The sequence below is a fragment of the Phoxinus phoxinus genome (genome assembly GCF_949152265.1).
Source record: "Phoxinus phoxinus genome assembly, chromosome: 10".
Classification (NCBI taxonomy): domain Eukaryota; kingdom Metazoa; phylum Chordata; class Actinopteri; order Cypriniformes; family Leuciscidae; genus Phoxinus; species Phoxinus phoxinus.
Window position 1 is genome coordinate 16,753,608 of NC_136885.1, and position 14,363 is coordinate 16,767,970.

The 14,363-nt window shown below is 38.1% G+C and overlaps 1 protein-coding gene across 2 annotated transcripts; it reads left to right on the forward strand.

Annotated features, from left to right (window-relative positions):
- The first annotated feature begins 1,546 nt into the window (after nt 1-1,546).
- ntd5 (ntl-dependent gene 5) lies at nt 1,547-14,242 on the forward strand. 2 transcript variants are annotated; one of them, XM_079625252.1, is made up of 11 exons: nt 1,547-1,577; nt 3,560-3,693; nt 4,124-4,194; nt 4,423-4,505; nt 5,839-5,985; nt 6,118-6,309; nt 10,789-10,927; nt 11,032-11,108; nt 12,252-12,431; nt 12,623-12,820; nt 12,909-14,242. In XM_079625252.1, the coding sequence occupies exons 3-11, from the start codon at nt 4,187-4,189 to the stop codon at nt 12,989-12,991; spliced, it is 1,107 nt and encodes a 368-aa protein (XP_079481378.1). In that variant the 5' UTR covers nt 1,547-1,577; nt 3,560-3,693; nt 4,124-4,186; the 3' UTR covers nt 12,992-14,242. The 2 variants fall into 2 exon arrangements, with proteins under 2 accessions (XP_079481378.1, XP_079481379.1); XM_079625253.1 differs by lacking the exon at nt 1,547-1,577 and adding an exon at nt 1,615-1,818.
- Nucleotides 14,243-14,363: the final 121 nt, after the last annotated feature.

Sequence of the window (14,363 nt, forward strand, 5' to 3'; positions counted from 1 at the left end):
ACTTAGCGTTAAGAGTAGTTATTTTTTTCCTGCATTAATTTTACACCTCTAGTACAATTATGTGGTTTTGTTTCATTAATACAGTGTATACTTTTTTCGTGATTTACCCCGAAAGAGTGGAAGTGAAATGTTACAACATGCCCCATAGGTACATTGTGACATGACCATATGACTGCTTAAAATGTTATCTGATCTAATATACAAAAATATACAACACAAACTAAAATATTTTCTCAATAAAATACAATTATTAACTTTTTCATATAAACGAATGCCATTTTTTAATCATTAAAAATAAACTGATTTTTGAGTTTGACAATGAACACTGGCAATCACAGCTATACAACATAGTACAAAACATAATAATGATAATAATAATAATAATGAATCATTTCTGAACATTGATTCTCAGTCTTTATTCACTTTTTTCTCATGGTTTATCAATACATATAGAATAGCATTGTTAAAACGTGCCCCACCTGCGTAACTGGGATTTAAACCTTGTCTTCTGCTGGTTAGAATAGCATTAAAGAGTTATCTCAACTGTTAAATAACAGATTAGAGATTCAAATAATATCAGATTTGTCTAATTTTAAATAAACACAAAAAAAGATGAAAAATTAACACAAGAAATTTACAGAAATAAATGGTCAGTGATTGATATCTTCCAAAGATTTCAGAATTTTGGCGTACATTTTTCTCTATATAGTGTTGATATGGCAACTAGTAAATGCACTAAGTTTCGTCATGCTATCATGTGTGGAAAGTATTTAAAACAAGTGTTACAACTGGCCCCGCGTTAGGTTGTGCCCCGCTCACCCCTACAGTAAATGAAGAGGTACTCAAATATATATAAAATCATACAAAATAGGGTAAGATATTTGTGAAGAAAATAAATGGGAAAAATAATATATATATATATATATATATATATATATATATATATATATATATATATATATATATATATATATATATATATATATATATATATACATGTATAAATAAAGTTTTGATTCCTCCAATTTCCACAACCTCTATGACAGTGGATCCCAACCAGGGGAAGCACAGTTCAAAGGGGTCCGGAAGATGGCTTAAAATGATTTAAGACTAAATATGCTTTAAAAATATAGGTGTATGCTGATATAATATTTCTTGTTTCAGTTTGTTCCCCTAAAAACTTCTATTTTTTTATTTTTTCATTAGTTTTTTAAAGCAGGGCTCTTATAGTCTTGGGAAGCCATAATGAGGGGATTTTAAAAGTGTTACCTGCAAAGTCATGTAAATTAATAAAATGTATATTTATATCAGAAATATAAACTTTTAGTTATGTCAAGCTAAAATGTTTAATTGGATAAAAGAACTGTAATCAAATGATTATTGGTAATACAAAATTATAAATAATAATGGAATTTCATTGTTTGTATTATTTATAACTATTTTGTTGAATTATTTTAATTATTATATAACATTAACATGTATTATTATAAAATATAATTTATAAGTTTTCTAACGTTAACGGCTAATATTGCCCACCACAACCCATCGCGCGTTGGACGAGGATTCGGTTAGAACCGGTAAGTTATGTAGAGAGGTTTTTGAGTGATTAATTATCAGTATCTAACCTGACGAAAATGTATTTATTCAATGTTGTCTACATTATATTGCATCTGCAGCAGCATTATGAACTTTTGTAAAGATACGTTTAGCCATTAACTTTTAAATGCATCACATTCAAATTGCAAACACATGAGAGTCTCCGCATGGAAGACCCGCGACAGACAGATGAACGTGCTACTACATTCTTTCTCCGAAACGGTAGGAAATTAAATAAGATTGCATGGAGGATTTTAACTGTGACAAGATTATTGACAGGGCAGCATACTGACAGGATACACGCGACAGATCTGTCTGTTAAAGATGAGGAAGTAGTATGTCTCAAAGCTTGCCTACTCTTTTGCTACACACTCAAAAGTATGTACTTTTTCTTCACAAAAAGAGTACATACTTTTAGGGCGTAGTATAAGTAGGAAAAAAACTGGGATGCAGCCCTTGACTTTCCCATCATGAAATACACTTCCCATAACCAATTGCCTCGACTCAATATGGTCTTATCACTTCCACCTGTGTGTCATTGCCTTGGTTAACTCTGTCCATTAAGCCCTGTTTTTTCAGTTATCTTGTATGTGTCACACTGCATTTTTCACTTGTCTCCTGCGTTTTGGTTTTGACCCTCTGCCATTCTCTGCCCAATTTCCTGGATTCCCCTGTTTGCCTGTGCTTTCTATCCTGTTGCTTGTTTTGGATTGTTTTGCCCCTTGCCTGTCAGTCATATGTCATATGCCCTTGGCGTCTCAGAGCAGTTTCAGACCCCTTTATCGTTAACCTGCCATTGTTTGTAGTTTTTAACACTGTTTATCTGTGTTTGTGGTTCTGATTCAACCCTCGTCCAACGCAGAATGGGTTGTGGGCAATATTAGCCGTTAGATTGTGCACGGATCTGCACTTTGGATTCCAACTGGAAAAAGTAGACCATCCAGGTATCTTTGGGATACTAATTTCAACATACTACGATTTGGGACACACTGGCTGCGTCTGAATTTGCATACTCCCTTGAGTAGGTACTTATTTTGAATAATTGATTACTTCACGGCCGCTAAAAAAGTATGTTCTAATGTGAATGTGTGTAAATGTAATCTGGACATGCTACATTTGCAATATTGTCATTATCATGTGACCTACCAGCACCAGTTATGTCGCTTCACTGCCATTCATAAATCCTCTCCCGTGGCCTCATGGGATAGTAAAGCGTCCATCATATGCACACTTTAGAATCTTCCTGGAAGAAGTAGGTTATCCGGGTACTTTTTGCCTACTTTTTTATGAATGTTGTGAACTTGGACATACTTCTTTAGTCACATACTGATTTTAGCCTACTAGCCATACAGTAGTCAACATTTGTAGTGGATCAAAAAAGATCATCAAAGTTGTCCTAAGACAAGAACGGGTATTGTTCAAAATTAATGTAGAACTTTGAGGAAAGGTTTTTGATCCATTTGAATACTATTTAGGACGGATAGTCTGTTTCGATGGTTGTTGATTTAATTATGCACGTGTCTCTAGTTTTGTTAATTATCTAGTCGTGTATTTAAGCCCTTTTGGTTTCCTCAGTGTTCGGTCATGTCTTTAGTTTACGTGGTTGTGTGATCCATTTAGTTAATAAAATCTGTTCTTGCTTTGTTCTTCGTTGTTCGTGTACTTCATTACTGCAACCCCACTTGCCACTCCTAGTTTTTGTGAATGGAAAAGTTTGAAAATGAGCATACATTTTCGACAATTGCAGGCCTTGGAGTCAGAAAGGTTTAGATCAGCTGCTCTAGGAACCTTTTTCAGGGTATTTCAAAAATCTTATTGTGGACTTAAGGTCAACTAATATTTAAGTGCATCAAAACCCTTTTCCTGTGATGAGGAAGTCTTTAGACAAAGAGCTTGATGGCTCTTGCATGGATTTATGGGTCCAAATTAGCATGTTCTACAAATAACTACTTTTTTACCAAAGGATTCTGCTGGTGTGGCAAACCCAGGAACCCTCAGGAAGTGTATTTTATTGTCCAGACGTAACCTAAGCACCTCAGTGTCCTCACAGAAAGGGAAGAGGAACAGACAGGGAAATCAACATTCAGTACACATGAAGTGAGTTGCCTCCAATCTTCCAAAAACAATAAACATTGTCCAATATGCTCTACAGAGTACTCTTAGTAGTCTTATCTTTATTCTTTAAGATATTTATTATAGAAGAGTACATCCTTTCTGACCAGTAAACAACAACTTAAAGACAATATTGTGGATGTATGTTCAGATAAAGAGGTAGGCCTATGTTTCATTCACTGAGTGTGACATTCATCAAAAGGGTGAGATAAATCAGTGGACCTAGACTGAATGTGATTGTTTGTTGGTTTAGCTGGTCGCTCTGTGTGGGAGCATGTCATGTTTATCTGTCAAAGTGTGTATTTACTCTTGCTAAAGGAAGTTGGTTCCTTTCTGTCTTAGGATGTTGAGTTTAATTGTGGTGTGTTGCGATGTGTCGGGTCACTCTTGCCGTATAACAGACACTTTGTTGCAGTATTCGACTTGGCACTGTGCGCCTGTATGTGGAGAAGAGTGTATCCACGAGGCCTGTCATTTGATGTGGGGGTAAGTGTTCGAGCTCTTTTGGCATCAATGGAATTGGGTGAAAGGTCTTTTTTCTGCGGAATTCTACCCAGTATTCAAAACACTCAATACGATCCAGATGTGTGTGTGCATGTACGGCAGCTCCACTCCTCCCTCGCCATCACACCATCACAATACCCCCTCCTCCAGACTCTCCCCCATCTTTATATTCCCCCTTCTTTCTCACTACCTCTTTCATAACCTCTACAGTAAGTGTCAGGGAAAGATGGAGCGATCTGTGCTTGTGTCTCTTCTGTGTGTGTGGGCCCTCAGCAGCCTGGCTGCAGCATCAGGTGAGTGTGTTAGTGTGCGTGGGTGGCTGAGAGAAAATGAAAGGATTATGGATGGCTTTCCATGTAATACAGTTTTTTTTAATGGTTTGTTAATAAATATTGAATGAATGACAGCTCATTTGATAGATTTTTGCCTTAGAGACTCTAGTTTTAAACTGGAGTTTCAGTATTTATCATTCATATTTTGTATTTAAAGAAAGTGATCTTTTTCATTTATTTGAAAATACATTTTTAGTCTCCATCACATTGCTAATGAAATTTCTATTCAGCCAAAAATGAAAATTCTGTCATTATTTACTTAACTGTATGTTACTCCCAACCTGCATGGTTAATTTATTCTGTGCAACACATAATATATTTTGAAGAATGATTCAACTGTTTTTGCCAATACAATGAAAGTCAATGGGGTCCAAAACAATTTCGAACTCCATTGACTTTTATTGTAGGAAAATAAATAAAAAAATAGACATTTAAAAAATATATATATTTTGAGTTATACATACATGTATACCTGTCTCTTTAAAATGTGTGCGTTTTTTTATTTGATCATTTTCTATCATCCCCTCCCTTTCACACATTACCTTGAGAATCTGTTTGTTAGAGTTAGTTTTCCATGAAACACACACACACACACACACACACACACACACACACACACACACACACACACACACACACACACACACACACACACACACACACACACACACAGTGTCTTTTTCAGCTCAAAATCATTGCTTAATCAGAAATGCATAATTGTGTTAAGCTCTTTCATTCTATTACTAATATTCTGTTTTGTTGTGAGCTTGTAACATTCCTTTTTATGGGTGGGCTAAATCCATATCACTGAGTGTCTGGTTTATGTGGAAGTATTGTGTTAAACACCTGGTTCAGCTCAGAGAACAGTGTCTTGGGCAGACTGCCAGACATTTAACAGCCTGCTCTTTTATGGTATGGATTAAATAGTTAGACAGACAAATGTACACTGTATTTAAAATGTGTTGATGGCATGGATGCTATATATGTATTCTCTTATGCCTTCCAAGGTTGCATTCATTTGATACATTAAAAACAGTCAAATTGTGAAGTATTATACACTACACTGAAGACTGGAGTAATGATACTGAAAATTCAGCTATGCCATCTCAGGAATAAATTACACCTTAAAATATATTAAAATGGGAAACCATTATTTTAAATTGTAAAAAATATTCCACAATATTACTGTTTTTACTGTAGTTTTGATAAAAATGAATGGAACCTTAAGCATAAGAGACTTATGCCTGCCTGTGAAACAAATTATGATCTGCATATTGTCTTTTTTTCTGTACAGTGGATGTAACAGAACAGTGCCCAGAGAGAATACTGGGTAATGAGAGAAGACAAACATGCCCAAAAAACTGTCAGCAAGATAAAGACTGTAGCAACAAACGTCAGTGTCTCTGCGACGGGCAGTGTGGACTCAGCTGTGTGGCCCCAGGTCAGAGCTAGAAACCCCATAATGCATTTATTATGAACCTTAAAAGCAAATAAACCTAACATTTTTTACTAAATTTATAATATATTATAAGGCAGTGTCCATAGTTTTCATGTGAGTATTCTTTGTGAACAGGTCGATCGTGTCCGTGGCCTTTCCCACCTGCAAAAAATTCGGATGTAGTTCTACTTTCCCCTTTGCCCTCTTTCTCCGCTCTACTAGAGGTTCGTTGTAAGCCTGGATACACCATGCATAATGGGCTGGACGCTACAATACGCCGCTGCCAGGGTGACCGGCAGTGGAGTGGAGATGAGCCTGTTTGTACAGGTAGAAAGGAGTAAACATTTAAACTGTTATGTATTGTTTTTTTTACTGTTTTTACAAAACATATTGTTTCAAAGCAGCTTCCCAGAAAATGACATCAGTCCTGTTGGGTCATGTTGACCTTATCTTGTTTGTAAACCATCAAGTTATTGTCAGTATTATGCAATTTAGGGAGAATGACTTCATAGCAGCAATATTATGGTGGTGATATTTAGCGCAGCCAGCCATGAATGCGAGAAAAAAAGATAAATGTGTGTCAGTGTCTGCATAATAATGCATTTTTGGTTGCACGAATATTATGGAACAAAAGCTTGGAGCTTGTGGACCTGGGTCAGCACTTATTTCTGGATGGTGGGGTTTTAGTCTAAAGACTCCAGCTCTGTGGAGAGGAGGCGTAAATCGGCAGAGCTCCAGGCTGCAGCATTCCCCTCTGCAACACATGCACAGATTCAAACACTCATTTCCTGGAGTAACATGAGAGGTATTTCTAGGAATGAGCTGTCAAAAGAGGTGTAGGCGTTTGGGGTCTGTGAGTTCTGTCCTGCAATACTCTATTATCTGCAGATCAGTGACATGGAATATTTAACAAGTAGAGACAGGCATGTATGCCGGATTCACACACAAAGTTCAAGCGCATTCAAAGCTGAATCGATGTACAATGGAAGTTTGTCGTGTGTGCATGTTGACTGTATGATTTCCTCCCCCTTCATTAATCAGACATCACACAAAAGAGGGAGAGATTCGATACATACTGTAACTGCATGAGTCAACTGCACAAGAGGGAATGAGAACAGCTTGTTCCAGATGGATTTTTCTAATAAAACTCAAAATGAAGATTCACATTCTGTCCATCCATCATCTGGGTACCTGCTCAGCCACACGGTGACCTGTGAATCCATTTGTTAACCCTATTTACCTATCTTTTCATTCAGCTAGTCATGTATTATATGTTACCACATCTAGTGCAGTGGATAAAAGCTTTATGCCATTATCCACAGGGTCATCCGTTCGGATTCCTTTTCTGACTATATATAAAAAATCAGGGAAGCTGAATAACGAAGGGCCTTTGACCGTAAATTCTCTTCCCTTACACCGTCTAAGCTCTTGTTTTGAACTTATATGGTGAAAAAAGGCACTTACCCCCCTAAACCATGCATGAGAATCATTTAAATTATGTAAAAAAATTTGTCTGTTTTAGAAATACATAAAAATGCAATGCAATATTTACAGTGACCTGCTTGAATAAACATTTTTGTATGTTTTTAAAATCTATAAATGAATACTGCCCCAAGATTTGCATTCTCTTGCTAAGCTTTTGCATTCCCCCATGAAACTTGCGTTTGCTTGCAAAACTTTTGTATTCTTTCGCTAAAGTATTGCGTTTCCCTGAAAAAATTTTATGGTTACTCATGTAACCCTGGTTCCCTTAGATAACGGGAACGAGCATTGAGTCAGTTTTAGCTGAAGCTTATGGGGAAAACAAAAAAACAAAAGCCGCCTCAGCCCACCAAAAAGTGCGGGGTTGACTGTTGACTGAAGTCACGCAGAAACGTCATCAGTCAGAATCTTTCAACTGAGGAGCAGCTAGCATGACTCGCTGGGCAGCAAAGGTAGCACGGCAAGCTACGCCATGCTCGTATCCTGCCGCACAGATATTTGCGATAGAGACTCCCCTGGAGTCCAGGCCCAGCGGAATGATAGAGGAAGCTGCTGCCATGAGGCCCAACAGCTTTTGAAACCTCTTGAGGGGGTGAAAGGACCCCACTTTGGATGAGGTGGCCATGCTCCTGATTTTTAAGGCGTGTTCTTGTGAGAGCCAAGCCTTCATTTGGGCTAAGTCGAAGACTGCTCCCAGGAACGAAATTAGTTGGCTGGGGGAGCAGCAGCCAGTTGACCATAAAGCCCAAGTCCTCTAGATGGCTGAGGAGCTGGGATTTGTGGGTGCATAGCTCCTGTGTCAGGGTGACCGGCAGTGGAGTGGAGATGAGCCTGTTTGTAGAGGTAGAAATGAGTAATGATTGAGGAAGCTGCCGCCATGAGGCCCAGCAGCTTTTGAAACCTCTTTTGAAGCCAATCATCGAGATAGTTGAGTATGTTGATTCCCTTCTGTCTCAGAGGGGAGAGAGACGCTTCTATGCACTTTGTAAAAGAACGCGGAGCAAGAGAAAGTCAAAATGGAAGGACTGTATATTGAATGCCACTCCCTCGAATGAAATCTCAAGAACGGCCTGTAATGGGGGACTATCTGTATATCTAATAAGCTAGGGGTTTTCAAAGTCTAAGACAGTGGGCCTCCCTTTTGACACAACTTACCCAATGGCGCCCCCCCTCCCTTTAAAAAAAACAAAACAAAAAAAACACACAAATAGCAATGTCAGACTCTTAACTCCTCACTTTTATCGTTGTTTGTGTTAACCTAAAAAGTGCAGTTAGGCCTCGTTTACACTGTTTATCAGTGAAATGTGACCCAATTCGGATTTTTTGCTCATATTTGAGTCGTAACACAGATCGGATGTCTTCTATGACCGTGTAAAAAGGAAAAAAACGCATGCATTCGGATATTTCAAGATCGGTTTCAGGCCTCATTTATATGTGGAAATAAATCAGATATGTGCCGTGACTGGCAAAAACAGGCAGATCGGATTTTCTCAGGTGGTTAAATGATGCGTAGTATACGCGTCGATAGTATACGCGCATCTGCAAAGGGACGGATGGCCCGACGAAACATCGTAGGAGAGGAATGTGGACAAACGTTGACACATATCAACATATCAAATGTTGGCCAGCTCATCCTAAAATTTCGGACTCACTGCTCCTCGTTAAACCAAATATTTAAACACAATATGCTCCCGCCAGTCCTGAGATCTCTCTCGCACACAATAACTGAAGCATATGCAGGCTGCAATGATGGCACTTTTCGTCCTCCTTCACCTCAAAATCATGGTGATGTTTGGCGAACTTTGCATATCGCAGAGCTAGCATCAAGCATACTTTGCGTTCGTCCATCTGTGCAAGAGAATTTAACCCTTTAAGCATGCGCGATGTTTCAGATGGCAAGTGTAACATGAATCGGATACAATTGAAAGAAAGTGTAAATGGACGGTCAAAAAATCAGATAAAGGTAACAAATCAGAATTGGGCATCAAGACCTGCAATGTAAACGAGGACTTATTTTAAGAATAATAACAATTTAACTTTTTACGTTAATTAATTTAAACGAATTAATTATTAGGCTATAATTTTTACCACTCGCTGCGCCTCCTCTGGTATGCTCTGGCGCCCCCCTGGGGAGGCATGCCCCACACTTTGAAAACTCCTGTAATAAGCATCTTTCAGATCTGATATAAACCAATCCCCCGGGCGAATTTCGCAAGGATTTGTTTGATAGTTAACATTCTGAAGGTCCATCTCTTGAGTACGCGATTCAGACATCTCAGACCGAGGATAGGCCTGAGGCCGCTATCCTTCTTGGGGACAAGGAAGTAACAGCTGTAAAAGCCTGACTTGCTGCGTTCCGTGGGGACTTTCTCCATGGTACCTTTTTACATCATAGACCAGTAGCATCCTATAGACTGAACTTCAGCTCTGATGACATGCGAACTGAGATCGTCTGAGACCGATGTTTGAATCATGCCCCTGAAGCGGGGCGGTCTACGAGCGAATTGGAGCAACCTCGTTCTATTATCCCCAAAATCCAGCTCAACACTGCCCGTCATGCCTGGAGTGCAGTGGCAAATGTTTGAAGTACTACAGGCTTATTTTAGGCAAGAAGTGACGCATAGCCTGCAATGACTTCTGGGCCTTGATGTAGCATTCCGCAAAGTCGTCGGAGGCGAACAGGAAGAAGAGTCCTGTCGGCGTCCTTAATCTTTGTGAGATTGACCCACAATCTCCAGCACCACTAGACTGGCCGTAGCGAAGAGGAACAGTGGACACGTGCCACGTCTTAGTGAGTTCCTGGTGGACCTCCGGAAAGAATTGAGCTGGACACTGCCAAGGATCCTGCTGGCGCCGCCCCGGCAGCAGGAACCATTTGTTGAGTCGGCTGCGGACGGGCTCTTCTGGGTCAGACCATTCCAAGCTGAACTCTTCAACCGCTTTAGTGAGGACTCGCAAAGGCTCTGAGTCCATACAAGGCCTCATGACTGTGTGTCAAGGTCAATAAGTCTCTTGTAATATTAGATAATTTGATCATTTTATGACAAACAAGGTTGGTTCAGATAAAATGTCAATTGACACCCCAAAAATTTAATATGTATGAATTAATAATTCATGATGTTTGAATTAAAAATGGAAAATATGTTACTACTTTTTAATTGTTTTATTTACTTATTTTTACTTTCCTCAAAATTACATGAACATTTTTCAAAACAATAACACATACACAAAGAGTACATTTCAAAGGACTTGACCAAATCAATTTAGCATTTAAATGCATACTCAGATCAAGAGATAAATAAGCTATTTTGATTTTTCCACCAGCCTCCCCAGGTGGAGGTCTTGCAGCAGAGCCGGTTCTGGTGCCTGAGGTGTCCTGTTCTTTGCCTGATGATGATGATCTGCTCTCTGTGCAGGGCAGTGCTGCTGTGGGATCCACCATCCAGTATCAATGTGCATCTGGGTGAGATTGAAGAGACAAAATACAACTGGAAAGAGAAATACAACAGAATGTCTCTTTCTATTATAATTATGCAATCTACACACTTCATCCTTTTCTCCATACAGATCTGTGCTGATTGGAAATAGTGATAATATCTGTCATGAGAAACAGACGTGGCAATACCCTCACCCCATCTGTCGCCGTAAGTGTGTGTGCGTGTGTATGTCTACACATCCTCCTCCGCATGACTGAGACAGAGATCTTGCTAAAAGGAAATAGCAGGTGTATTATAATGTATGTACGAGTGGAAGATGTTGATTCAAACTGCTAAAGAGATATTGTGTAGCTGCATTTGCACAAAATGGTACAAAGTAATGAAAGAGAGATGAAAGGGACAGCGGGAGAGAGAAGAGCTATAAAGACTGTGTGGGTTTGAGAGTAGGTGGATAGGGCACTATGTGTAAATGATTTTTTGAGTGAGTAGAGCTAGTGGAGCTTCACTAAAATGCTGGTTTCACTAAATTCTTCTAGTGCAATGATGCCCCCTGCTGGATCAACATAATTTTTGTAGCCATGCTTATTTTAAAGGCTCATTCCATTATGCTCAATCAATTCCATAGCACTGTAATTTTGACTGGTCCTTCCTTTTCTTTTAAAAAATGCAAAGAATGTGCGTTACTGTGAGGCGCTTTAAGTAAGACCGATATCTGTAGATGTTAAAATAGCCAATGTAAAATAAATATGGTTGTAAACTTGTGGAAATCACCTATTGACTTTTTTGGTGAATGTGATTTCACCAAGTAGCCTACAACGCGTACCTGGATCAACATCTTTGCTGATCCTAGAATAACATTCCAATCAACCAATCGGATTTGAGGGTTTACAGTTTATGTCAAAGGACTTAAATTTAGGGATAAATTATGGGTAGGGTTAGGTTTAACTACATTTCCAGACAGGAATGTTTTTTTATGAAAATATATTGATCCAGGAACATGTCATACTTGGCAAAATCATGATGACCATAAAAACTTTACAGCTCAAATAATACACACTTTAACACAAAAAGTTATAAAACACACAATTTGAAGCGTTACATTTCTACACTTTAACATAAACACATACCCCCCGGTTTCACAGACAAGGCTCCAGGCTTTGAAACTGGGCCATAAACATTAAAATAATTTGCTACTTGTTGCATATAATCAACATTGTGCCACAGTGATGTCGATTGAGCACAGGATTATTATTTTAAGAGTTTTCACAATTAGACTTAATAAGGTTTTTAAACTGTAATTCTGCAAGCACATTTGTGTGAATATAAGTGTGTGCATATGTTTGTTATCAGGTGTGGTGTGTCCTCCTCCTAAGGAGGTTGAACGTGGACACCTGGTGGCTGTCCAGAGAAATGAATATGAAGTTGGTGACACAATTTATTACCTTTGCAAGAAAACCTTCTTGTTGGATGGACCAAATCAAGTGACTTGTCTACCTAATGGGACATGGAATGCAGAGCCTGCTTGTCGGGGTAAGAAAAGCTGGCAACAACACAATACATTCAGTCATTATGGCTGTGTTGAACTTTTGCATTAAGCATTTGTATTTTCTTCAATGTAAGGTTTGGAGTGTTTTGGTTTCCAGCCGTGAATAATAAACCTCCTTTCCTTTTTGTCATGACAAATATCTCCCACCATTCTCTTCCCTTGCCCTTCCGATCAGCCCGTTGTCCAGTCCCAGCTCAACGCAGCAGGGTGATTGTGGGAGCCCTAAAGCGCTGGCCATATGATCTGACGGATGGTGTGGTTGCCCATGGAGAGAATGTGACATTTTTCTGTAAACATCCTGAAAAACATTGCAGCTTCACTGCCACGGCGGTCTGCATAGATGGACAGCTCAAGGCACCTAGTTGCTACCTTGGTACACAATTTCCATCACATTTATACACTTAATACTTTACACTTAAAAATAACCCTGCATCACATTCATCTACCTCTTTTCTCTTTAGACCCTACCTGGTTGCAGTTCAAGCTCTTCCCTCATCGACTGGTTTCTGAGATTGATGCATGTGATCCTGCTGACCTTCAGTAAACCCTTCAAATTATGACAACACATTTTATATGTTGGCACACACAGTTCTCTCCTCACTTTGGAGGAGAGAAACAATTGTTTTATTAATGTGCCACTACATTTTTATTTTGGACCGGATCTCAGAATCTCACAGTTATGCCTCATTTAACTCTTCTCTGTTCTATTTTGTATGTTGCATTGACAAAGTTACCTTAAACAGAGTTTGTATCATATCTGATGTATGCAGACACCCTCATACTTGCTTGAGGTCGCGATTGTCATAAGCTGCTATCTTTTGTTGTGTTTTGTGGCCATAAGTGTAAAAGTGCTTTTTTAATTATAGCATTTATGTTTATCTTGTTATAATATTTTATTTCTTTGTTTCTTCTGTTGACGTTATAGCCATTGACTTTCATAGTAGGAAAAAAAAAAAACAACTATGGATGTCAATGGGGCCCATCAACTGTCTGGTTACGGACATACTTCAAAATATCTTATTTTGTGTTCAGCAGAAGAAAGAAACTCATACAGATTTGATGATACAGATAAATGATGTCAGAATTTTCATTTTTGGGTGAACTATCCCTTTAAAAAAATGATTTCTGCAAACTGATACATTTGTCAATACCACAACCAAGAAAGCACAGGCCAAAGTTGATCTCTGAAATCATGCCATGTACAGATGCTCTCTAATTTTACTGTATTCCAAAAGCAGTTTTATAGAGATAACTGATTTTTGACTGGACTGCTGATTATAAGAAAAGAGTAAACTTGGGAATATTATTGCATTTAAGCTTTGCTGATATACAGTCATGCTGAATTGTGCTTTCATAAGGATTCAGTTTTGCATTGTGCGAACTTCATAATAAATAATCTTTGATTTTTTTTTTCATCTCTCTTGGCATGATTCTACAATAAAGAAATTGGAAACAGTTTTGTCATTAAAAGTACTGATTTTATTTTACTTGGTAAGTCTGTATAAATGTTTTAGATTGAACAAAGACATTTTTGAGCCATATATCTCAAAACTTAAATGAAAGTAAGAAAACTGAAATAAGTAAAACTTAAATGCATACAAAGACATTAATGCATTTAATGACATTAAATGCATACAAAGACATGTTTGAGCCCTAGACATTTTATGTGACATTTTATGGATCCCCTTGCATTTGCGTAACTGAAATGTATAAATATTAACTTAATACGGTAATGAATGTAATGAACAATTAGATTATACAATTAAAAATGGTATCGCTGTGACATTATATATATAATATAATTTGTATTATTTCAAACCAGCATATTAAATTCCTCACAAAAAAATGTTTTTTTTTATGTGCTTAATATAAATGTGCTTAATTGCCATGAAAATAATGTTAAAAATAATAATAAT

Excerpts from the sequence above, each read along its gene's own strand:
- ntd5 (XM_079625252.1), top strand. Across the intron at positions 6,310-10,788 it reads AGATGAGCCTGTTTGTACAG|CCTCCCCAGGTGGAGGTCTT; the intron begins GTAGAAAGGAGT and ends TTTTTCCACCAG. Across the intron at positions 12,821-12,908 it reads GGCACCTAGTTGCTACCTTG|ACCCTACCTGGTTGCAGTTC; the intron begins GTACACAATTTC and ends TTTTCTCTTTAG.